This window comes from Mesocricetus auratus, unplaced genomic scaffold (assembly GCF_017639785.1).
Source record: "Mesocricetus auratus isolate SY011 unplaced genomic scaffold, BCM_Maur_2.0 Super-Scaffold_100018, whole genome shotgun sequence".
NCBI lineage: Eukaryota > Metazoa > Chordata > Mammalia > Rodentia > Cricetidae > Mesocricetus > Mesocricetus auratus.
Genome location: NW_024429199.1, coordinates 3,497,889 through 3,524,233, shown reverse-complemented (window position 1 = coordinate 3,524,233; position 26,345 = coordinate 3,497,889). Strand labels below are relative to the sequence as shown.

The window sequence follows — 26,345 nt, the reverse complement described above, 5'->3', positions numbered from 1 at the left end:
ATTAATGGATTAAATGTCTGAAACTGTAAGCAAGTCCCCAATTAGATGCTTACCAAAACGGCTAAATCTTGTAAATTTACTGTTTTCAATAAAAATGTTTAAATATTTACTTTATTTTTAAGTGTGTGTGTGTGTGTGTGTGTGTGTGTGTGTGTACATGAGTGCAGGTGTCCCCAGGGACTAGAGGTTGTTGGACCCCTCTGGATCTAGAGTTATAGGCAGTGAGAGCTGAACAACATGGATGCTGAGAACTTAGGATCCTCTGGAAGAGAAGCCAGTGCCCTTAACTGCTGAGCCATCTCCCCAACCCCAGTGTAACACTGTGGAAAGACACATGCTCATCAATATTGCTAGTAGCATGTGCACTTAAAATAGTGGGATAGCCAGGCATTGGTGGCGCACGCCTTTAATACCAGCACTTGGGAGGCAGAGGCAGGTGAATCTCTGTGAGTTCGAGGCCAGCCTGGTCTACAGAGCCAGTTCCAGGACAGCCTCCAAAACAATACAGAGAAATCCTGTCTCGGAAAACCAAAACCAAACAAACAAACAAAAAACTGTGGTGTTGGGGGAAGTCCTGTGCATTTGTCAATAAAGTACTGTTGAGCCTATAGGGAACCAAGATAGGAGGGACTAGGAGTCGAGGAGAACTCTGGGAAGGAGAAACACAAGAGAGTTCAAGATGTAACGCTATTGGGGTAGGAAGCCCGGAAACCTCTCCGGTAAGAGACATACTTAGATTAACAATTATGGGGTAATTACTTAAGTCAGAGCTAGCCAGTTAGAAACAAGCAAGGCCAACAGCTTCATAATGAATATAGCCTCCTGTGTGTTTATTTGGGACTGATGTGGCTCTAGAACCAGGCTGGCGGGAAAGCTTCTCACAAGAAAAAGCTTCTCTTAACAAGTCCCCCTGTCTTTTTATGCCAATGTCCACCTGTTTTCTACTATAGCTCTATAGTAGAACTTGAAGTCAGGGATAGTGATTATCTTTTATTGAACAGGATTGTTTTGGCTATCCTGGGTTTTTTATTTTTCCATATAAAGTTGAGTATTTTTCTTTCAAGGTCCATGAAGAATTGTGCTGGGATTTTGATGGGTATTTCATTGAATCTGTGTTGGGGGAAGTCCTGTTATTTGTCAATAAAGTACTGTTGAGCCTATAGGAATCTAGATAGGTGCGGCTAGGAGTCCAGGAGGATTCTGGGAAGGAGAAACACAAGAGAGTCGAGATGTAACGCCATTGGGGTAGGAAGCCCGGAAACCTCTCCGGTAAGAAACATACTTAGATTAACAATTATGGAGTAATTACTTAAAGCAGAGCTAGCCAGGAAGAAACAAGCAAGGCCAACAGCTTCATAATTAATATAGCCTCCTGTGTGTTTATTTGGGACTGATGCGGATCTGGAACCAGGTGGGCGGGAAGGCTTCTCTCAAGGAAAAGGTTTCCCATAACACTGTGGGATAGTCTGGATACACAAAACTGAAAATTTTACAATATAGAAATAGAGATTTGGGACAGGGCATTGTGGCCCTGCCTTATATCGTAACACACAGGAGGCAAAGGCATGTGCAGCTCTGTGAATCTGAGGTCAGCCTGATCTACACAGCAATCCCTGACAGCCCCTGGAGGGGGGGAGGAAGGAAGGAAGGAAGGGCCTATGGTTTATTACATGGTACTTGAGGAGGGAGATTATTGTCTCTAGAGTAACAATAGCTAACATTTCTTGCAAGGCAGGTGCACAATTGTCCTTTCAGACAGGCCCTGTTGTTACTAAATAGCCTAAAGCATGAACTCAGGTTGCCAACTTAAGGTTGGTGTTCCTCACTCCTGAGAAGGGGGATATGCAGGGGGACTGCTTGGTGTCTATCATCTAAGGCAAGCAATGCTTACCCTCCAGGCTGAGACTGTAGTCTTAGGAGAGCAGGAAAGGATGCAGCGGAAAACAGTGTCCAGCAGAGTTGGACTTGTAGCTGTATTTGAAAATGGAGATAACAGAGATCACAGAGATGAGGATGGTGTCTGAGGTCGCATTATTTCATTCCACAAATGCTCACTGAACATGCACTATGTGCTGAAGTTAGGAAACAAGCAACTTCTCATGCACACACTGTTCAGAAGGAATCATGACATTACAGTGAAGCGGTGACAGTGACTGCTGTTGGTTATGTTTTGTTTTGTTTTTTAGCTCCGAGAACCAGTGAGTTTATGAGTTTATTGGGTTTGCTTACAGAAGGATGGGTGAAGAATAATTTACAAGCACACAGATCACTCAAAGGCAACTGTGGGTGACAGTGACTGTTGAGGAGAACAATCTAGAAACAGGAACATGGATGGTAAAGGGAAGTTCTCAGAAAAACTGAACCTCTTGCTGACCCTGCTTCAAGGTCAACTGACTAATGAGAGCTTTAATGATGGTGGCAATGTGTTTGGAATGGTACAAGACCAGAGACAAATGATCTTGGGTCATCTTTAGATAATTAATAGCTATTCATTGCCTCCCTCTGTGTGTGATCCAACATCTTTGTAACCACTAAATAAATGTTCTTGACTGTGCAGATTCCCTGGATGGCTGTAATCTACCTACTTCCTGTTCACCAATGTATTTTAAAGTACGCTGATTCATCCCACTCTTTGCTCTGCCATTATACTAGCTTCACAAAAGTGCTCCCACATTGAGCATGGAATTTGGGATGACCTAAAACCATGTTCCCGGTCATAGCCACTTATATTTGGCTCCAGGAGAAGACAACTCTTATTTCCTTTGAGATGAGATTTGTGCTTATTTTGTGTTACAGGATATAAAAGAGCTCATGTCTTCTAAAGCAGGCGATCACTAAATAATCCCAACTCAGGATTCTCCTTCCCAACTCTTCCAGCTTCTGTGGTTAAAGGCCTGAGTTCCGAGACCAGCAAACTTACCCAAATTTAAAACATGAGCCTGGAAAAAAAAACAAAACCTTTTTGGTCTTCTTTAGACCAAAAACCAAACCAAAACAAAACAAAACAAAGAAAAAAAAACATGAGCCTGTTATTGATTTAACCTTTGTAGTTTCCTTTTTAAACCGAGACACTAACTTTTCATGCTATGTACTAAGTCACAAAGCACACATACTCCTTTGCCTGTATACAGTGTGCAAACTCTGAGGACTCACCAGCAATGGCAAAATGGGACACATCTGAGAGAGAGTGTAGGTGGGGAAGTGATGAGGGACACTTCACTATATGTCCTTTTGTATAATTTACATGTTCGTGTGTTCAATTACTGAGTATTATATGCACACTCTATATATGAGTCAACAGGAAAATTAAATGCGCATCAGATGGCAAGCAGAAACCTGGGGATGGAGAGGGCCCACATACTTTTAATGTTTTATATGCTACTGCCATTTCCTTCCTATGTAATTTCTACTAAAATTGATATTTGAAGAAAAAGTACGTGTGTGTGGGTGGGGGGGGTACATACGGGAGGGAACCAATAAAGTTTTGGTGCTTGTGAAAATAAGGGGAATGAAAGGTTTTTCTGGCCTCTGGCTAATGTGGGAAAAACTCAGCTATCAAAAATCTGCAGATAAGGTTTCACAGAGTGCCCTAGGCAGTTTCACTCCTTACAATAGACACAGTGTTGAAACAGGTTCGGTGGTGGCCAACCTCCGCCCATAGGCCGCAGGGCTTTTGTGCTCTCTTGTACAACTAACTCACTCTGACAGGACAGCTTGCACCACATTTTAAATCTGGATTGCTCCACTGGCTTCCAAACAACATTTGGATGGTGAAATGCATTTCATGAAAAGGAGAACGGTCAACTTAGTTAAGGATTTTAACAGGCATGGTGCTGCAATGGGGAGGTAGAAGCAGGAGAAGCCAGGGTTCAAGGCCAGCTTTGGCTACTTAGCTTATTCAAAGTCGGCCTGGGCTACTTGAAATCCTTCCCCACAAAACATGAGAGAAAGAGACACAGACACAGAGAGAGACACAGAGAGAGAGAGAGAGAGAGAGAGAGAGAGAGAGAGAGAGAGAGAGAGAGAGAGAGAGAGAGAGAGAGAGAGAGAATTTTTTTCAAATTAAATTTTGAGTGACCATGGTCTGGGAACACAGATTCAGGATACTCCAAATTCCATGTTCCAACATGGAAGCAATAGTTTTACAGAACAAAAGCAGTCATAATCAAGGCAGGTTTAAAATACACTGGTGAGCACAAAGGCCTCAACTGCTATTTGATGACATTCTTAGCTTTTGAGTTGATGGAAGTTAGTGGTCTGCTAAGTTAATGGATTCCAAAAGATTAAAAAAAAATCTATTAGTCACATCATGTTAGTTCCAACACAGAGGAGGTGGGCCAGAAACGAATGGCTATTTGCAGAGCTAGAACTAGCCTAAGAAAAGGTAATTAGGCTCTGGGCCTGCAACCTCCCAACATCTCCACATCTCTGGAGTTTCAGTGTTTGCAGACACAGCCTCTTCTCAGGAGTTCTGGATCATAGTATTTAACTTTCAATAGGACACATGTTTGGGCTGGAGAGGTGACTCGGAGGCTCAGAATGCGTGCGTGCTGTCAAAGAGGATGAACTCCATTTCCAGCACCCATGTGGGGTGGTTCACAACTGTCTAACACTAGCCTCTTCAGGTACCAGTGCTCTAGGCCAGCCTGGTCTACAGAGTGAGTTCCAGGACAGCCTCCAAAGCAATACAGAGAAAGCCTGTCTGGAAAAAACAAATCTTTAGAATCTTTTAAGGAGAAGGTGACATAGTATCTTTCTGTTCTTTTCTTTTTTCCTTTTTTCGATAGGGTTTCTCTGTATAACAGCTCTGGCTGTCCTGGAACTAACTGTAGACTAGGCTGGCCTAGAACTCACAGAGATCCACCTACCTCTGAATCCCGAGTGCTGGGATTAAAGGTGTGGGCCACCATCACCCAACTATGTTTTTCTTTCTTCCTTCAAGACAGGTCTTACTGTATAGTTCTGGCTTTCCTGAAAATCAGTATGTAGACCAAGCTGGGCTTGTAGAGATCCACCTACCGCTGCCTCCTGAAGGTGCTGGGATTGAAGGAGTGCATCACCATTCTAGATATTGAGAATTTCTTCACGAGTGGGTTAGAATGCTGTTAGCGGAAGTGTGACTCATACCTAGTCTAGAATGTCACCACAGTTCACATTGTCTTGCTCACTCTGCATGTGGTGGAGGTGTGCTGACTGATCTCTGCTTGTTTATGATTCTTCGGGGTCTCATCCTTGTAACCCTTATGTACCAGATGTCATGCCAAGAGTATATCCAGTCATTAGCTCGTCTTCGGGATTATCTGTCTAGGAGCTAGCTGTCATGGAATGCCCTGATCTGGCTTGCCTCTGAGGGTCTCCAGGAGCTTCTGGTGACTGTCCTTCAGGCCCTAGGACTGGGCTTTGGACTTTTTCTGATACCATCCCACCAAGTCAGTGACGTTCCTTTCCAACATTCTATGACCTCCAGCTGTTGTGAGCACGTTGTACAGCTCTGTGATTTCCTTGCTGCACCTCACTATCCTCTCAGTGTTGGGTAGTTCAATCTCCTTTAGACTGCATTTATGATTAATTTTACATGTGTGTTTTGCCTGCATGTATGTGTAATAGCTGCATGCCTGGTGCCTGCAGAAGTTGAAAGAGAGCACAGGATCCTCAGGAACTGGAGTTACAGAATGTAGAGGCTGATACTCAAACCTGGATCTTCTGGAAGACCAGCCAGTGCTCCTAACTATGGAGCCATCTCTCCATCCCCCTGGGATTGCACTCAGCAGGTGCCACTCTGAAAACTGAACACCTTGAGCCAGTACTGCTCCTAGTTTTCTGTATATCCTCCTGCATGCATTTATTGACAGTGTCTACTGTTGCTCCCACTTTTCCTGGAGCTTAAGCCTATATTCTAAAATGATGGGGCAGATGTTGACAAATTTATTCGCGTAGGCCTTGAGGAGCTCCTCGGTGTTGTGCAGGGAGAACAACTTGGTGCCCTCCATGTTCTTGCTATGCATACCGTCCAACCATACCGAGGATGTGACCAAAGCTTAACAGGTAGGACCTGGACACCTGGAATGAAAACTGGACTGGCCAGCAGCTCACTGTACCCACTTCCTTTGTCCACTAAAGCCTAATTAGCTCCTAGGCAACAAAGCTAAACGGTACTCCAACCCCAGAAGCATGTTTTATTCACCCTCAGCGATCCATGACTCTCATTATCCAAATTAATTCAAAACCCAGAAAACTGCTGGTTTTGGTTGGCTTTGGTGGCTGTTGAGTCTCTGGGACCCCAAACATTGTCTTACAGCTGCCTGCTCCCAGGCTGATGGGGAAGTGGGCCTCCGGCCAAGGTCTGTTGTTCTCACACCGGACCACTCTGTAGACCAAGCTGGCCTCAAACTTCAGAGATCTGCCTGCCTCTGCATCCTGAGTGCCGGGATTAAAGGTGTGCACCACCAACACCCAACTTTTATCTTGATTATTTTACAGTGTACATTTACACCAAACGGTTATGATGGACAAGAGATGGCCATCAGTAGGCTTGGGAACCAAGGGAGATAGCCCTTCATAGTCACCTTCAGACACAACCTCCTATTTCCTATCAACACATGCAGGTGTAGGAAGAAACAACTGCTCTTTTCCCAAATCCAAAATGTAATAAAGGGCCTGACGCTGGTGGCGCAAGCCTTTAATCCCAGCATTTAGAAGGCAGAGACAGGAGGATCCTTGTGAGCTTGAGGCTGGTCTGGACTACAGAGGGAGTTCCAGGACAGTCAGGGTTTCATAGAGAAACCCTGTCTCCAAAGACAAAACACAATAAAATCATTGTTCCTATGTTGGGGTGAAGACTTGTTGTGGACATTACAGAGCTGGAGTGAGAGCAGGTTCAGCCTGAGCTTTCTCATGCCAGAAGTCAGGCTTGGTGACTTTTTCCAGTCCCTCATCTAGGCACTGAGTCACAGCTCTATAAGGAAACAGCCAGGACTATTTCACAGAGGCCTGTCACGGTGTGAGCCACCACCGTGGAACAATTTTTTTTTCTCTTTGGTGTTGGGGAATATACTCAGAACTCACAGGGGTTAGTAAGGTGCCATGGAGTCACACGTCCCAAGTGACTAATTTAAATGGGATGATCTACATTTCAGTTCAGAGGAACCAACACTGCTCTCTCAGGAAGGTGCAGTCACATTTTTAAATCCACATGCATTTTAACATCATGTTTTTACAAATGTTTAATACAAACGTCTAAAACTTATCTAGAAATATTCTATTACAACTTATCTACCTGCACTCAAGTTTTTTTTTTACTTCTTCCCGGTTTTTCATCAGGGTAGTATGGCCTACACAAAGGCAGGAAAATGACTGGCCTCCTGCTCCCCTTCCAGTTCTCTCTCCTCTAGTTTTCAGTCTTTGAATCTAGAAATGTTTGAGCATGGTGGTGCACATCTTTAGTCCCAGCACTCCAGAAGTAGAGGCAGGTGGATCTGTACAGTACATAGTGACGCCCTATCCTGAAAAAAACACACAAAAATAATAAGATTTACAGCTCCAGGTGTGTGTGTGCATATACCATATCTATAGCACACATACACATATATGTACATGCAGACACATATATACGTGTACACACAATATACATACATTTATATCAAGGGTGTCTATGTAGCCCCAACTGTACTGGATCTTGATATGTAAGATCTGCCGACCTGTCTTCCAAGCACTGGGACTAAAGATGTATACAACATACCACACCCAGCCACTGACCTAGCATCTTGACCTGGCCTATCAATTACAAATTTCCCAGTTTGCAGTGAGAAGCACAAAAACTGACATGCTTAGTTATTTCTGCAATTTTTTTCCAAGACAGGGTTTCTTTGTGTAGCCCTGGCTGTCCTAGAACTAGCTCTGTAGACCAGGCTAGCCTTGAACGCAAGAGATTTGCCTGCTTTTGCCTCCCAAGTGCTGGGATTAGAAATGACTTGCACAGGTCAATCAAAATCCCTGATGTCACCAGAACCAGACAGTTACACATTCTGGGGAGTTTTGAATTGTCCACAAAGTTAATGGCAATGCTTCCTTAGCCTCTGGGTCCCTGGGATTACACACAGGAGTTCTATCAAGATACTTATCATCCAGGGAGCAGCAAAGATAATCTTGACAGATCAAAGGAAAATAGGAAGAAAACCATCAGTCAGAAAGCACAGAACTCAGAACTCAACTGTAACACAACAATTCACAGGACAGTCTAAAGGCAGGAAGGGATAAGGTCCCAGAGAGCCAATGGTACGTCTTCTACTCCTACAGCAACACCATGTGTGAGCCAGAAATTCAACCAGCAGTACTTATTTGTCCAGAATAGAAGCTATCATATTTATCACATTTGTCACACAAACATGAATCCCCTATGCTTACTAGTGAACACTGAAATTCATAGACAGTTCTATGCATCACATACAAGCATAGCTTTTTTCTGGACATCTATTCTTAGGTGAGGAGTCATTCTAATTCTGTGAAGTATCTTCTAATCATAACATAGCATTTTTCGTGGTTATTAGACTTGTAGTCAATTAAAAAAACAAAAACTGACAAGGAGCAGAGGTACTCTGTCAAACAAGCACCACCCTACTGATGGCTTAAGAGTCGATCTACAAAGGGTTGTAAACTTCTACATTCAAATGTTTGGAAACTTCTAGTTTTTGGTCAAGTAAACATCAAACAACAGAAAACTTTCTGAATGTCACTAGATAATTAAGCAAACTTTTATTGAAGCTTACATTGTGGTACAGAAATACATTTCAATTGATTAAAAGTCCAACACCAACAAAGAGAAATAATGGCACCAAAACGTCCCCTCCTGCAATCACACTAGGATCACTATTCAATCTAGTTTGTTTTCTAGGCTTTTTTCCACACAATCTATGCAAATTCCATCCTTAAAATCCATAATTCTATCAGATGGGGTAATCAGACCTCAAACCAACAAAATCTACTGGGTTACAAAATCCAGCTTAAATAAGGACTGGTCCTCCAAATAACAGTTCAAAGCATCAGGTGCTGTGCATATTACAGAATCAAACTGATAAGCAGACTGGAGGCTTCCCCAATGAAGCATTCAATCAACAGCGTGCTTAAAGTAAAAATCCAGACAGTGTTCCAACCACTTGATTCCAAACCAAGTAGATTCTATGTTTAGAAACGCTAAAATGTGTTTCATTATAAATACAGAAGGAACAAAACATCACTGCATCAGTCCAGAAACTACCAAGAATACAGTATGAGGGCAATAAATAGGAAATTTAGTCCATTTTGCTCTTCTCCCAGCTGTTTAGATTCCACAACATTTGCAAATGCCACTAACATGCCAACTCTTGAAAGCCTGTACTCCTAGTGCCATTAACTATCAGAGTATGTGTTGTTTTGTGTGTTCATACATTTACTATGGGGCTGAGTAATCTGGAGAGTCAGTCCTCACTCTAGGCAGCCATTCACCCTTATCATGTGAACAACATGGTTAAAAAAGACCACACAGGAACAGGTGAAATCAGAACTCACAAGCATCACAAAAGATACACAACACCACAGATCCTCCTTTGAACTATACTTTCCTTTAACGGAAATTGGTGGGAAAATAGGTTAAGTTGACTGCATGTACTGAGATTAGAATGTCCAGGATTAAATAACTGCTTTGACTTGGTGAACTTCTCCTGTCGCTACCGAATAAATTAGTAACAGCACGGCAGGCACTCCATTAAAGTTAAAGTGCACTGCACAGCCTACTATTTCCAGGATTTTTTTTCTCTATGGATTCTCTCTGCTAACAGTCCTGGAGACTCAATTCTTTTCATTTGATACATTCAGTTTTGTCATTTATCTTCCACAGTTCATGCCAATAAGGAGGTTTTTCGAAACAGGGTTTCTTTGTGTAGCTTTGGAGCCTGTCTTGGAACTCTGTAGAGCAGGCTTACCTTGAACTCTGCCTGCCTCTGCCTCCCAAATGCTGGGATTAAAGGAGTGCGCCACCACTGCCTGGCTAGGAGGCCACATTCTCATGTCTTAAAACAAACAAACAAAAAAACAGGAACCATCCCCAAAAATCTCTTCACCTGGCATACAAGATTATTAATAAGCCCAGTGTAACAACTATTGCTTTAATGGGAAGGTGGGGTGAATTGAGGAAAGAGGGAAAGACGCCATGGTGAGAGAAGAAATCAATCATAGGACTATATATGCAGGAAAATTAAAATGGCAGAACACAAAACAGTAACTAGAATCAGCATTTTCCTACAGGACTCAACTTGTAGAAGAAAAACTTTAATTGCCATTGCATAAAACACCTGTATGAAGTATAAATTTGGTTTTGAATAACATTAGTAGAGAATATGCTCTAGAAAGTGGAGGTAACTGTATGTAAAAACTCTGGCAGCAATTTAATAGAACAGTCGCAGATGGTCAGCTGAGGCCAGCATCTAATGAGGACGAAAGCCTTGTCTGTGGGGGATTTTGGATGATGCCTGCAGAAATATTACATTGTGCATAAACCAAATTGGATCATTTTCACAAGTGTCATAAAGATTCATACAGTCAAAGTTCTTTTCTACATGCACTTCAATTCCACAGCAAGAGTGGCATAGAACACCTAAACACAGAAGAGAGCATTCATGCAAGATATCTAACTCCTTGATATAATAATGCATACACTTCAAAATGATTACACTATCATTACACCTAGGGCTTTCTGCAACTACAAGGTGGTGGTCATGGAGAACCCAGCCCCCAGTATCAACATCTAGAAAGCAGCCACCACCTCCTGTGTGTCTTCTCTTTTTGCGTTTTTTCTTCTTCATTTTTCTTAATCAACTTTGCTGTTGTTGCTGCTTTTTAGCAAAACTGGTAAAAACAAAATTGTAATCATTGAACATAGCACTCTGGCAATCAAGACGTTTAAAACCTTCAATCTTCTGGGGTGAAGAAAGCACTGTGCGACATTTAGAACTCTGGGGGGAAAAATGAAAACAAGCATTAGTACTTCTAGTCTCTAGGTACTATTTTTCAGACCAAACAGTAATGCCATGATGACTACTTTAAACTTCATTATCAAGTAAGAAAATTTCATTTATTTATTTAATGCATTTATTTGTGCAAGCATGCTGTGAGGCCAGACAGGTTGTAGGATTCTCTTGGCATTTTTAGTCAGCTGATCTGGGCACTGAGATCTGAACTCGGGTTCTCTGCTGAAGGCTCTCTTAAGTGTTGAGCTAGCTGTCTCCAACCCTAAACTGTGGCATTTTGTTTTCTTGTAGGCTCTGACCAAGTTATCAACAGTAGCTTGCTAGCCAGGTGCCATACAGAACAAAAACTGCCAAAGGTTTCTCTACCTAAAGTAACCCAATGGATAATAGCACTGTTACACACAGCTCAGTAACTAGGTGAGCTGTCATCCTGCAACATGTCTTGTGGTACTCCCCATTATCCCATTTACTCTGAAGCTTTGTTACTCCTAGCAACCAGATTACCTGGGCTGGGAAGACTTGCCTAGATGTGCATGACCATGGATACAGTTCCTAATATGGACAAAAGAAAACAAAACAGAAGTCAAATTACCTGATTAACAAACAAGGTGGTCACAAATTTTCCTGGCTTGAAGACTTCCACAACCTTCCTGATAAGGTCATCATACGAGGTCTGACTTAGGTTTGTTTCAAAGCTAACATAAGAGAATTCTGGTTCTGGAGTGATGTGAATAGTCCAATATGTTCCCTTAGAGAGAAAGTTATTGTTATTAGCAAGCAAAAGGAAAAAACAATATTAAATTTTTTTGAAGATTCTAATTACTTACATCTGATTTCATTCCATTCATTGAGTAGCCACAGGGATTGAACAGTGTGGCATCAATGACAGAACCTGGTATCAGGTCACGAATTCCACTCTCACGAGTGACATCCTTTGCAGTAACACCATCTTTCATGTAGAACTGGTCCATAACTGCTGGGTCAAGCTCACTCATCAGAATTTCCAGGGTTTGATCTGGCTGATTGATTACTCGACTCTCTGGGAAATCCAAAGTATACAAGTACCTATACAGAAGTAAAACATCACAGTTGACTAGGAGAAACCTTACCCTGGTTCTTTCAAGAAGCCCATGTTCAGGTGAGCAGCGCTTGGGAGGCAGGAACAAGTAGATCTCTGATATCAAGACCAGCATGATCTACAGAGCAAATTCCAGGACAGCCTGGGCTACACAGAGAAACTCAGTCTCAAAAACACAAAACAACCCCATGTGCCCCTTGCACAATGGCCATACTTTAAAACATTACAGCAGCTGTGGTTGCCTGTATAACATCAAGTCAGTCTACATTCTAGCCTGGAGTGGTGGGGAGGGGACGGGAAGGGGAGAGATGGGACCCCAACCTTTGCAGAAAAGCCAGGACAACTGATCAAGGGTTCTACAAACTAGAGTGGATAGCCCACCGAGCATCCAGGAATATATAAGACATGGGCAGTGAATTCAAACACTCATTCTACCACCGAACCACACCTCCTATCCTTCCCCTTTTTGTCTTACTATACTGCCTTTACTGGCCTTGTTCCTCTTACCTCAGCCTCCAGAGTAGCTAGGATTAATAAACATGGGCTCCCAGGTCTAGCTTAAAACAACAGTACCTTTGTTCCCTCAAAAAACCCATACATGGGCAACAAAACCAAACCAAAATCAATTACATACCAACAGTCAGAATTCATACGTCCCATACAATATGCTGCTCCATCTGTAAGGAAAGAAAATTATTTTTTAAAAACCCACTGAATACAATGGTTCATTATCAGTTATTCAGTAAACAGTATTATTACCACCCATTAAAAACACTATCAGTGGGCCAGGCATTGGTGCTGCATGCCTTTAATCCCAGCACTCGAGAGGCAGAGGCAGGCGGATCTCTGTGAGTTCGAGACCAGCCTGGTCAGTCTACAGAGAGTTCCAGGACAGCCTCCGAAAACAATACAGAGAAACAAACAAAACAAAACAACAAAATCTCCTTCGGTCTGCTATTTAAAGGTTTGTTGCACGTGTATCAGTTTGTTGTCACCACAAAGTCAGATCCATCCTGACGTGGACACCAGGAACCAAACCCAGGTCCTCCACAAGATGATAAATCACCCTTGCGCCTCCCCTCCACACCCAAACACACATTTTCTTTTTCCTGATGGTCATTGATATCCTTGGAATGTAGATGGACCTAAATGGTTGAGAATACATAGTTTACTTTTACCCTATAACTCCCACAGGGTAGAAATTGGGTACTTTTTCTATTCTTCTAATTAATATAATAATCGGGTTTCCTTACATGTCCATCCCAAACTATTTCAAGACTTCCCTTAGCACAGTAACCCAACTTGGAAATGACACCAAGTAAATGCCCACCACTCTCTGGCAGCTAGTGTTTGAGGTCATAAATTACTTGAAGTGCTGAAGATCAAATTCAGGGCCTCACACATGCTAAGTATGTGTTCACCCACCATGCGAGCACACATACATTATACCCAGATTTTCACCTTTAAATCTGTTCCTGTAAGTGACTTTGCAAAGTTATTAGGATATCTTAAGATTTAGAGCCTTCAACCTTATTTTTTGAGACACTGGTCTAAAGTCTATACAGAACAGGCTATGTCACACATAATCTACCAGTCTCTGCTTCCATAGCACCAGCATTATAAACCCCACCACCACACCTGGCTGGGTTTGTTCTTATACATGTAGGTACTGAGGATCAAATTTGCACTCTTGTGTAGTAAGCAACTTAAAACTAATTAATTGTGCTATCTCTCCAGCTGCAGTTTTCGAAACAAGTTCTCATTATCTGGCCCAGAATGACCTTGAATCTTTGGGCTCGAGGGCTCCTTCAATCCACTTAGTAACCAGGACTATAGTATATGTCTCATTGCCTTGCTTCCCAAGACATTCTGTGCACCTTACCAGCACTGACATTATGTTTGCAAGCATAAAATACAACTTGTTACCCATTCAACTAAAATGTCTGAAATCCTTACAACATCCAGGTAAACAGAAAACCAACAACAAAAACCCCATTCACCTTTAAATGATTGGATCCCTAACTTTAAAAGACAAGAACAGCCAACCAGCTGGGTGGTAGTGGCATACTCCTTTATTCCCAGCACACAGGAGGCAGGAGCAGGCGGGGATCTACGTGAGTTAGCTAGTTCCAGGACAAGTAAGGCTATTACTCAGAGAAACCCTGTCTTGAAAAATACATGTTCTATTTTTACTTACTTGGGAAAATTGCATTAAGAAACTCAATTTCTTCCTGGAAATTCCGGTGTGGGTACCCTTGGTGAGAAGGCTTCATGAAATTCTTACGAGAATAAAAGAAGCTCTTAAAAAGAGAGAGGGAGATCTTTTTAAGATTTTTTTCTTACCTACATATAGAAAAGACAACAAAAACTTTACAAATGTTTCAAGTTGCAACTGTGAAACACAAATTAGCTACCAGAATGACACTAATATGCACACCTTCACTACTGCAATGTACATTCTAAGCTGGAATGAAGAGTAAAATAAATATTGTGTCTATTGATGGGTCAGAACCACAGACCAAATACATTTCTTCCTAGCACAGTGATTCTTTTAAAGATCCTAAATTTGACTCCCAGCACTCACACAAAGGCTCACAAACCCTCTCTAACTCAGCCCCAGGGAATCTGATTCCCTATTTATTCTAGCTTCCATGAGCATGAGGTACACATACATGTAAGACAAAACATTTATACACATGTGCACGGTACCACAGAGTGCATGGGGAAGCCTCAGAGGACAAATCTGGAGTCATTTCTCTCCAGTCTTTGATGGGTTCTGGGAATAAAACTCATGTTTATTTCATTAGTCAGCCAATACAATTTAAGTGCCTATCTTACACTTCTTGTAAGGATAGCTGAGTAATTATCATAACCACACTAGTGGGGTGGCTATGGTAGTTCACAATTTTTGCAAGAGTGTTATGTTTGAGACTAGCCAGGGCTCCAAAGCCTGACTGCCCCCACCCCCAATAGGTTGAGTGTGATAACATAAACCTGTAATTCCAGAACTCTGGAGGAGGAGGCAAGGGGATTGACTGAGTTTGAGGCAAGCCTGAGGGATGCCCCCAAACAGTTATCAGTAGGGCAGGCTATATTTAGTGACAGAACATCTGACTAGCGTATGTGAAGTGAAAGCCTTGGGATCAGTCCCAACCACAGGTACAAAGACATCAAAAACCTGTGTAATGACAGTCCTTTCTTTCAGGCAAAGAGAAATCGCATATCAGTTTTAAATACCATGTCTTAGCACTTACTTGAATCGAGTCAAACCCACTGTAATCCCTAGCAAGCTTCAAGAGGGGAACCAGTGCTTTCAGTAAGAGGGTGGTACCACATGTCTTCAAAATGAAACGTCTCTTGGAGACAAACATGCTACTCTCACTGCAACAGAAAAGCACAAGATCATTACCTCAGCATGTATCACTGAGAATACAATTAATATTCTAGCACATCAATATCTGTGATTTTTATTTCACCACTGGATATACATCATATGTACTTATCCACCAAAACATAATCTACAACAAGCAAAATTAGAACTAGAAAAACTATTAGTCATCCCTCATATCTCCTGATATTTAGCCTATAAACACACAGAGTTCTGAACATGTGAGAGTGCAGCATTATCCCTGAGAGTATGTGACCTTGCTTGAATAGTACATTCCTAGCCCATTCATATTCCTGCAATTGTGGAATTCTATTTTTCTTCTTTAGAGTAAATAGTACTCACATTCCTTTTAATGTCTGGATATAATATACACTAGCCTAACCAAGTATGACTGCTATAGTTGTGTACTCACCGCTATTTACTAAATATATAACTTTACCTTCTCTTGGACAGCACTGCTCTCACAAGTTTTTGTACATCATTTTATAATTGGCATGGTGTACAGTAAGCATTTTGACACGCATCTGCATACGCCAAATAGACTTCAGTATAAAGTAAACATTCCCAAGCATTTATTGGTTAAACTGATCTTGCACCGATTTTAAAAGATTAATAGCCTTTGTATACTAATACAGCAACCTGATGTAATGAAGCAAAAATTCAACCTTGTCAGAAATTGGGGCAGAGAACAGTGGGGGTGGGGTGGATATTAGAATATATTGTTTTTCTTTTATCCGACAGACATTGCTGTTAACTACGGCAACCCTCACAAAGAGCAGCTAGGAAGGCTTAAAAATCCTATCTAGAAACAAAACAATCCTATTTCATACCAGATTCATAAAACTGGAAAACACAGATTCTGGTGAGAGAAGAGTGATATTTCATAAAGGCTATGGATCAGGACAGCAACTCAACACTTAGAACTCACCTGAGTACATAAGCTTCCTGCTTGTCAGTCTTCGTCACACTTATGATTGAGCATTGCACATCCTTCAAAAGGACATCCCACTCAGATCTGTTATTCAACAAAAACCACAATTAAAAACAGTACTATTTCTACCAGACTTAGACAACCTTTGTCCTCCGTTGTTAAGAAAAGGAAACTGGTTCATGAGAGTTAAGCACCCTACCACTGAGTTTTAGTTTTATTTCCAGTCACTTTTTGTTTTGAGACAGGGGTTCTCTGTATTGTTTTGGAGGCTGTCCTGGAACTCTCTCTGTAGACCAGGCTGGCCTCGAAGTCACAGAGATCAGTCTGCCTCCCAAGTGCTAGGATTACAGGCGTGTGCCATCAACACAAGCCATTTCCAGTCACTTAAGACAGATTTAAAACAGAAAATGTGAGACAGTAACTGAGACCACTTAATCCATTTATTTCAGTGTTTCACTGGGTAGCCCTGACTAGCTGGGAAGTCTTTATGTACACAGGCTGGCCCCCAACTCAAAAGTCTGCCGGCCTGTGATTACCAAGCAGTGTGGTTAAAGAGTGTTATCACACTGGCCACCCCCTTCCTTTGGCTTTTCCTGACAGGGGTTTCTCTGTATTGTTTTGGAGCCTGTCCTGGAACTGACTCCGTAGACCAGAATGGTCTCGAACTCACAGTGCTGGGATTAAAGGCATGCGCCACAATGCCCGGCCCATCCCCCCTCTTTTAACTTAAAAAAAACTATTTTATGTGTATGGGATACCCTGCCCAAATTTATCTGCATGCAACATGTATATAGTGCTTAGAGGTCAAGAGGCCATCACATGGTTCTAAGCTGCCACAGCTGGGAATCCACCTGTGTCTGTCTACCAGGAGAACAGTCATTGCTCTTTATCATGGAATCATCTTCCAGCCCCTCCATTTACTCTCATAAGTAAAGAGTATGCATTTTTTTTTAAAAAATCACAATCTTTTTTGTTTCTTTGAGACAGGGTGTCCTAACTGGTGCCCTGGCTGTCCTAACTTGCTCTAAAGATCAGGTTGGCTTTGAATTTGGAGATCAGTATGCCGATGCCTTCCAATTGCTGGGATTAAAGTCACATGCTGACATCCAGCTTTTTTTTAGTACCTCAACCGTTACTTCAGTACTTACATTCTAATCCATATACTTGTTTGTTGGGGTTCTGAGTTGTTCTTTGTGCACGGCACAAACATCCTTGGCCTTTACCCACTCACATGCCAGAAGCAGCACCTACCACCCAGTTATGCCAACCAAAAATATCTCCAAGTGTTGCCAAAGGTCTCTTGGGTAGCAATGGTCCCCAAGAAACACCGACCTCCTAAGTCAATGCAAAGTATCCTTTAAAACAAAAACTAGGGGGGCTGGAGAGATGGCTCAGCAGTTAAGGGAACTGGCTGCTCTTCCAAAGGTTCCTGATTCAATTCCCAGCACCCACATGGCAGCTCAAAACTGTCTCTGACACCCTCATCAGACAAAACACCAAAAAACCCAATGGGGGGGAAAAACAAAACAAAACAAAACAAAAAAACCAGCCGGGCGGTGGTGGCACACGCCTTTCCCAGCACTCGGGAGACAGAGGCAGGAGGATCTTTGTGAGTTCGAGGCCAGGCTGGACGACAGCCTCCAAAACAATACAGAGAAACCCTGTCTCGTAAAAACAAACAAAAAAACAAGCAAACAAACAAACAACAAAAAAAACCCAAACCTAGGGCTGGTGAGATGGCTGAGGTTACGTACACTGACTATTCTTTCAGAGAACCAGGGTTCAATTCCCAGAACCCACATGGCAGCTCAAAACTCCCTGTAACTCCATAACCTGATACCCTCACAAGACATACATGTAGGCAAAACACCAATGCACACAAAATAAATTATTTTTAAAAACTACATACAAATAGGACATCTTACGTATTTGCTTTCATTAAGCTTCAATAATTTAATAATTTCCAATCACTAAACTAGTATGTGATCCTAATGGGTTGCCTTTGTTGGCTATTTGAATGCTATGCTTATAATCTGTAATATCAAGACTTACAAACAGACCAACTTAGTGAAATAGTTCATATAGGCTAGTAATGTTGGTGCAGAGTTAGGAATAAAGCGCACACACACCTTCAACTATTACCAACTCCATTAGACTTTCTAAACAGAGTGTTCTAATAGACAAAAATAACCATAGATTACTGTAGGTTTCAACAAGGCATTATTTATAAAAGTAGGTTATCTTTCCACAGAAATTTTTCTTGCTATGCAGTTTCTTTCACTGAGCCTCTGGCTGTATATCCCTTTATAATCATTTGGTTGATAAGCCAACTGACTTTTTAAAAGACACTGGCTACTTTAAACATCACTGCTAGCTGAGGAAGAAGTATGCTGGGTTGCTAAGATGGAGGCAGCATAATTACGACTCTTACTAGCTAAATAGAACTGAACTGTCTAGACAAAGCTGTGTGCTCAACAGGTGTGAATATGCTTATAACAACCTAGCACTGGAGAGACTAAGGTGCTCCACTCCAGTCCAGCCTGGACTGAACAACTGTCTCTAAATAAATGCAAATAATCATATAAACTAACCACAAGATGATACTGCTTACCAAGCATACACAAGACCGAATTCCAATTCCACCCCTCTCCTCAAAGTGAGCAGCAAAAATTATGGAAAACAGTACAGAACCCCTGCCCCACACACATATGAAAGTTGGGTCTAGCATGCTGGACTCCCAGTAGAACTTATAATAGCTTAAAAAAGGAAAAAGAAAAAAACGCCATCAAAAGCACAAACCAGGGGCACATTAAACACTCACCATTCCACCTAAGTCAAATCCACACAGCTAAAAAGGCAGAAGAGGAGCTGGAGAGACGGCTCATTGGTTAAGATAAGAGTACTACTTACGCCTACTCTTATAGAGGATCTGGGTTTGATTCCCACCACCAGCATGGAGGCCCCTTATACAGACTTTCATTTCTTCCTCTATCATTCTTCATCATTTTTATACTGCATTAGGTATACATAAGACTTTTTATTATTATTTTGTTGTGGTGAAATATTGTTTATGATCTTATGACCTAATAAGGCTTGTCTGAAGATCAGCATGGCAAGACCAGTCACAGCCATAGAGGCCAGGTAGTGGTGGTACACACCTTTAATCTCAGCACTAGAGAGCTCAGGGTCTCATTCGGGTACTTGGCATTCAGTCTTCAGCCTCCCTCGATGAGGATGTGTGGAGACAGGATCACACTTTCAGTCTGAGGGAGAGGTAAGAGCTAGTGCCTGGCTGCTTTGCTTCTCTCATCTTCAGCTTGAACCCCAATATGTCTCTGGATTTTTTATTTGTACTACATTTTGTGTACGAGGGCCCAACAGAGGGACTTTGGTGTCAGATTCACAAGATAAAATCTACACAGGGAGACAGAACAGCACCAGAAGGCAGACGAAATGAAATCAGAGCAAAGAGGAGAGAGAGCTACACTTCAGTCACCTGAAAAGTTGGTAGAAAGAAATGATGGTACAGGGGAGACTCTATTGCCAGAGATCTGAGCAAGGCGGCCAGAGATTTAAATCTACAAATCTAACTGATTACATTACACATCACTTCCTAAGTAAAATGGCTGGTTTCAAAGTTCAGCTTACCAAGTCACTGTTTAAAATTCAACAGAAGTTACCAAATTAGCAAGTGCACTACTTGACTAAGGTCTGTTTCTGAGACTCAGGCCGTCACTAACCTTAACCCTGTGTCAAAAGTGACCAAGCACAATAGCAACATGGCTGCTCACAACTGGCTCCACTCCAGTTCCAGGGGATCAGATGCTCTCTTCTGGCCTCCCAAGGGCAACCATCTAAACATAATTTGTCCCAAATTTATTTGCATTGTTTTCTCTATTGCTACTTCAGTCAGTGTATGTATGCTTAAGATAGATAGCTTGGGGGCAACAGGATGACTCAGCACCCAAGTTTGACTGGGGTGTGTGTGTGTGTGTGTGTGTGTGTGTGTGTGTGTGTGTGTGTGTGTGTGTGTGTGTGTGTGTATGGACGGACAACGACAGAAACGACACAGAGAGAGACCAGAAGACTCAATACCGGGCAAAAGCAATCAAGAGGCATTCAGCACGAGTCAAGCCTGGTAGTACACCTTTGGTCCCAGTACTCAGTATGCAGAACAGGAAGATCTCACATAACCTTGATAACCTTTTCTGACCTCTACCAGCACAAAATTCAAGTGTACCCCCAAAACTAAAAACCAAAGCGTAAGCACATGCTCCTTTACTTTACTCTAAAAGGCTCATTAAGTTTGCACTTAGTCTCCTCTGGAATTAAAGCTTGGAAAGATGGACCCATTTTGCTTAAAGGGTCTATTCTACTACCTCATACCATATACAAAAATCACTATCAGGTGAGTTATGTGTCTAAAAATGAAATGTAAAAAAACCTTCACGGGAAAAACACTTTCCAGACTGAGATTAGCAAAGATATTTAAAACAGGGTATTACAAGAGCTACCAGGGAAAACTATTACCAAAACTAAAGTTAATATGTGCACACCAGTATGGGTACACATGCATGGGGTACCAGATGATAATTAAGGAGTGTGTCTGTCTTCCTTCACACAGAGTTTATTAATCAACCCATCAATTACCTGTCCCTGCCTCCCTGTACAAACTTAGAAAAAAAAAAGTCACCACCTCAAAAATGAAACAAAAAGATAAGCAAATCCAAAGCTCAAGTTACTCCCTAAGCAGCATCCCCCAAAAGATACAAGATTGAATTCCCAGGTTGGGAGATGGGAAGGTGTCATCAGGGTCTGGGTCTCATTTTGTAGACCAGGCAAGCTGCAAGCTCATAAAGATCCATGACCTCTGTATCTGAGCCCCAGGATTAAGGGATATGTCATCACACCCATAAAATCCTATCATTATTGTATATGTGTATTTGGCATGCATGCCACAAGGCACTAGTGTATGTCAGAGGATAAAACTCTTGGGAAGTGCTTCTCTCCAACTTTCCTGAGATTCTGGGTTAAAGAAATCCAGTTTCCCAGGCTTGTTCAGCAAATACCTTTGCCCATTGAAGTTTTGCCAGACTGAAATCATACAAACACAGAAAGATGTTCATTCAACTCCACCATTCAGCAACACATCCTGGATCTTGAAGAGAAGGCTTCAGGCTGCCTGCCTCTGCTTACAGGATGCTAAGATTAAAAGCATATACCACAATACCCAGTTATTGAAAGGCCCTTCCTGCTCCTTGCAATCCATTCCTCCCTTTGTTAAGGCCTGCAGTCTACCATTGACCAGTCTTATCTGATTAGTTTGCACTTGTTTTTACAGAAATGAGATCTTACATCATGTACTTTTGCCTGGTTTCTTTTCTCAGCATATCTGTTTTCATCACTACTCATGTAGTGTATGTATAATCAAAAGCTCAGTTATTTTTGGGTAACATTCTGTTGTATGATTTTACAACTATCCATTTGCTCTTTATTTTTAATAAGGTATGTGCCACTAAATTCCTAATTACCTCCCTTTTTAGTGAACTATTTTCATTTGGGAGTATCACAAAACTGCTATTAAAATTCCCAAGTCTTCATATGAAGATATATTTCCTGCTTTTACTGGTAAACACAAATAGACCAGTTGGCCAATTGGATCTTTTCTTAAAACTATCAAGTCTGGTTATGTTCTAAAGGTGTCCCCTCCTTGCAGAAGGTGTGAAAAGCAATCCTTATTTCTAATACACACAGTGCCTCTGTGTATCTTTTGATATTTTAAATTTATTAATTCTTTCTGTAGGCTTGTGTTCAATATGCTTTAAAAATAGACTACTTCTTAGCCGGGCGTTGGTGGCACACACCTTTAATCCCAGCACTCGGGAGGCAGAGGCAGGCGGATCTCTGTGAGTTCCAGGACAGCTTGGTCTACAGATCGAATTCCAGGACAGCCTCCAAAACAATACAGAGAAACCCTGTCTCCAGAAAAAAAAAGAGACTACTTCTTTATTTTAACTATCTGTTGATATTGTAACCTCAGTTTCTAATTTGTTCACATTTTGATGGCTATTGAAGGCAGTATTTTCAGTCATGACAAGACTTTCTGATTACCAATATTACTCAGTACAACATAGTTTAATAAGTTCCAAGACCAGCCTGGTCTACATAGTTTCAGGCCAACCAAGGCTACATGGGAAAAGTGACCCAAACACAAAGCCCTGAAAGTTTACTTTAAGAGTGGGCTCAAAGTATGGATAAAAACAACTCGGTGGTGGACACAGGTCTTTAGTCCCAGCACCCAGGAGGTAGAGGCAGTGGATTTCCTGAGTTTGAGGCCAAAAGTTCAAGAACAGCCAGGGCAGCACAGAGAAACCCCGACTCTTAGAAACCTAAAGATCAGCCGGGCATTGGTGGCGCACGCCTTTAATCCCAGCACTCGGGAGGCAGAGCCAGGTGGATCTCTGTGAGTTCGAGGCCAGCCTGGTCTACAGAGCGAGTTCCAGGACAGCCTCCAAAGCCACAGAGAAACCCTGTCTCGAAAAACAAAACAAAACAAAACAAGAAACCTAAAGATCAAATTGCTACGATGTCATTAATACACAGCACTTTATGTCACTAATACTGTTTTCTTCCTCAGTCTCCGCCGGAAGAACAGAATCATAAACTGTTAAGACCTTAATTACTATAGATATCAGTTCATTTAATCCTATTACCCTATGGTAATTGTTTATTTCAGAAATGATACAGGGCTCCTATAAGACTCCTTAGTTAAGCCACTGACTAGGTAGGTTTATCTACCACCTACTGTTTTCTAGACACTTCTTTAAAAGCCTCATAGTAAATAACGATCAGTGTGTGACATTTTTTAAGGCTAGCTGTAGGGTGGTGCTTATGACCATGTATGCTAAATATCTATGAAGCATGTAAAAATCACACAGAAACAGTAAAATTTCAGTTGCTTGGTTACTACACACAAAAATGGGGTTTTCAAACATTTAAAGAAAATAGCTTGTCCTTTTAAAAGACTTCCCCTCCACCCAGTTTCTTTTCTTTTTTCAAGGCAGGGTTTCTGTGAAGCTTTGGAGGCTGTCCTGGAACTCACTCTGTAGACCTGCTGGCACTAAAGGTGTGTACCAACACTGTCCAGCTCAGGAGACACTTTAAACAGGCACACACCGACGCACACCCAAATTTATTTGTACAGGTGATTTTGCCTAACGAGTATGCCTGTACTGCACGTGTGCAATGCCCACAGAAGTCAGAAGAGGCGTCAGGTCCCGGGGAACCAGTTACAGATGCTATGTGAGTGCTGGGAATCAAATCCGGGCCCTTTGGAAGCGCACCGTCATCTGCTGAGCCATTTCTAGAGCTCCATTCTAAGTTGGGGAAAACTATCTTCCCTTTTTTATTAAAGGTGTCACAGATTATTTCAGGCTTTCAAATGTTTTTGTAATTTCCTAGAGCATCCCGTCATTCAGTTAGTACCAAGATTTTCTAGGAAATAACCCTGACAACACTAGGTTTTCGAGACGCCTATCACAACCACCAGTTTTCCATTTGTGAAAAAGAATAAGGTCCTCCGCGATTATTATGAAATTAACGTGAAAAGTGTTAGCAACTGGAAATGGCACACATGGCAGATGAGCCTTGGAAACAGATTACAACGGTCCAGCTACATTTCCCCCGACAATGGAAACCTCCGCAGCAACTGGTAGGAACTGCGTTTCCCAGTGTGCTCTAAAGTCTCGGCAGCACGTGGCCGCCGGGATTCGCTTCTCGCTTTTTGTCAGAAGACGGTTGCAACGCGCTGCCAACATTCCTAAAACGCCCATTGGTCCACACCCTGGGGCCAGGCTCCCGAAGGGGCCCAGGAGCTCATTGGTCCGCCTCTCAATGAACCGGACCACGCCGGTTCCTCCGCCACCCCAGTGGCATTAGCGCTCCGAGGATCGCGGCGGAGCCCGCGTTCCGGCCCCCAAAGCCGGCAGCCGGTGTCAGCGCCGCCGGGTCCCCGCATCCTCAATTATCTGCCGCACTTCTAAGCGCGACCACCAACAGCTCCTCGCGCGACGTCCCGTTGTCGCGTGTGACCGCCCCGGTGCGTGCGGAGCCCCAGGTTCCCTTGCTCCAGGCTTAAGGCATTAAATAGATCCCCGGGCTGACCGGCCGGCCGTCACCCCGCGATAGCAGACAAACCCTCCACCACCGTGCGTTCCCCGGACCTCCCCACGGTCACAGGTTACACAACCCAAGGTCAGGAGACTCGTGGGCAAGCCCCGGAGGGTCCCGGGGCGCTCTGCTGCAAGGCACGTCGGGGCGGCGGCCGGCCCAGCACTGCGACACGGCCGCTCCCGCCCAATCCCGCCGCCCGAGCGCCACGCGCGGCCGCCTAGCCCGCGGCGGGAGGCCTGCTCGCAGCCCCGCGGCCCAGGCCCGCCCCTCACCCGCGCCACACCTGCCGGAGGCCCGCGCGCCCCGCAGCCCAGGCCCGGCCCCGCCATCAGCCGGGGACGTTACCTGAGCACGCGGCCGCGCCGGCCTCCTCCCCTCCCCCAGGCGCAGGCGGCCCCGCAACGGCGGCGGGAGAAGCCAGTTCCCGCCCGCCGACCTGGCCCCACCTGAGGCCGAGCCTCGAGCCTCGCAGGCGGCGGCGGCGAGCCACCCTCAGGCCCCGTCACCCACCTCGGGATGGTGCGAAGATCCCCAGATCCCTGGCTTGCGTCGGACTGCTGCCTGGAGAACCAGACCTCCAGCAGTTTCTCGGTCCCTTCGAAAAAATGTGCAGCTTCCATCACCGTGAGACTAGCGAACAACCAACAACCACAGAAAATCAACTAAAATTAAATCTCTTCTCCCGCCGCTCCCGCCGCCGCTGCGGATTGTTCCAGCTGTGTTACTAAAGTTCAGGTTCCTTTTTTTTTTTTGCTATAATTTTATATTAACTTTTTTTTAAAAAAGGACTAATAAAATTTTCCCGGCTTTTTTGTGAGCGAAAGTTGAACGTGAGTCTGTTGGAAATAGAGGCAGATACAGTTCAGTCTCTTGTAGTCCGCTGCTTTCCCGTTAGAGAGAGTTGAGCGAGCGCTAGCTAATGTCGCCGGCCATACTGTGTAAGCGAGGGTTCTGCGTGAGCGCAGACCTTATATAAGGCATCCTCCCCGCCAGGCCAGGAAGTGACGCCATCTCCCCGCCCTCAGGGCCTCATAGGCCCAGCTCGCTGTCAGTCAAACGTCGCCGAGCGCCGGCTGGCTGGCGGCGGGCCTAGTGGGAGTGCAGGGGTCTACCAGCTTGGTTGTGGATGGAGCTGCCGCCGTCTCTTGAGCGGGAGACCGCGCTGTTGTCCGGCTGGGGACTTGAGAAGCTGGGGTTGCTTGTAGAGCTGGTGGGGAGAGCGGGGGTTAGACAAGGCTGTCCCACGCTGCATACGGCTGGTAGGCAGAGAGCACGAGGGAGTCTCGAGGGGTGTCTGCGGGGCTCGGCGGGGGCGGTGGCCACTGCTGGGTTGGCGTGGTGGCTTTGATCCTACGGATGGAGTTCCCCGCTTCAGCCGAGGGTTTTGGTTTTGTCCTTTTTTTTTTTTTTTTTAAACCATTCTTTCATGTGTTTCCTCGAGACGAACGCAGCCAAGGCAATAAAACTCAGCGTTTGTCAGTGACGTACGCGTTGCCCGGGGTCGGATTGGAATGCGCTTTAATTCGGCTCGTGCTTTATCTGACGTGGGAATGAATGCAGCTCTCGACCGGTTTACACAATAGCCAGAAGCGTTGTCTTCCTATTTCAAAAGAGAAGAGCAACGTGGCGCCCAGCTCAGAGGGCTGCTGTGCTACCTACCTCCCACCGTGTGCCTCGCCTAGTTTCGGAGTTGGCTGAGTGCAGCGGCCAACCAGCCACCTTTACCAACCCGTGATCCATTAGGTCAACTGGTGGAGGTTTAGTTTGCAAAACTTT

At 43.6% G+C, this 26,345-nt stretch overlaps 1 protein-coding gene across 1 annotated transcript; it reads right to left on the bottom strand.

The window, feature by feature from the left end:
* Window positions 1-10,839: 10,839 nt before the first annotated feature.
* Window positions 10,840-25,354, bottom strand: Amd1 (adenosylmethionine decarboxylase 1). Its single transcript, NM_001281650.1, is given in 8 exon segments — window positions 10,840-10,985; window positions 11,593-11,748; window positions 11,828-12,065; window positions 12,713-12,755; window positions 14,276-14,378; window positions 15,333-15,459; window positions 16,395-16,481; window positions 25,080-25,354. Coding segments are annotated over 8 exon segments (1,005 nt in total). The 5' UTR covers window positions 25,190-25,354; the 3' UTR covers window positions 10,840-10,844.
* Between the last annotated feature and the right edge of the window lie 991 nt (window positions 25,355-26,345).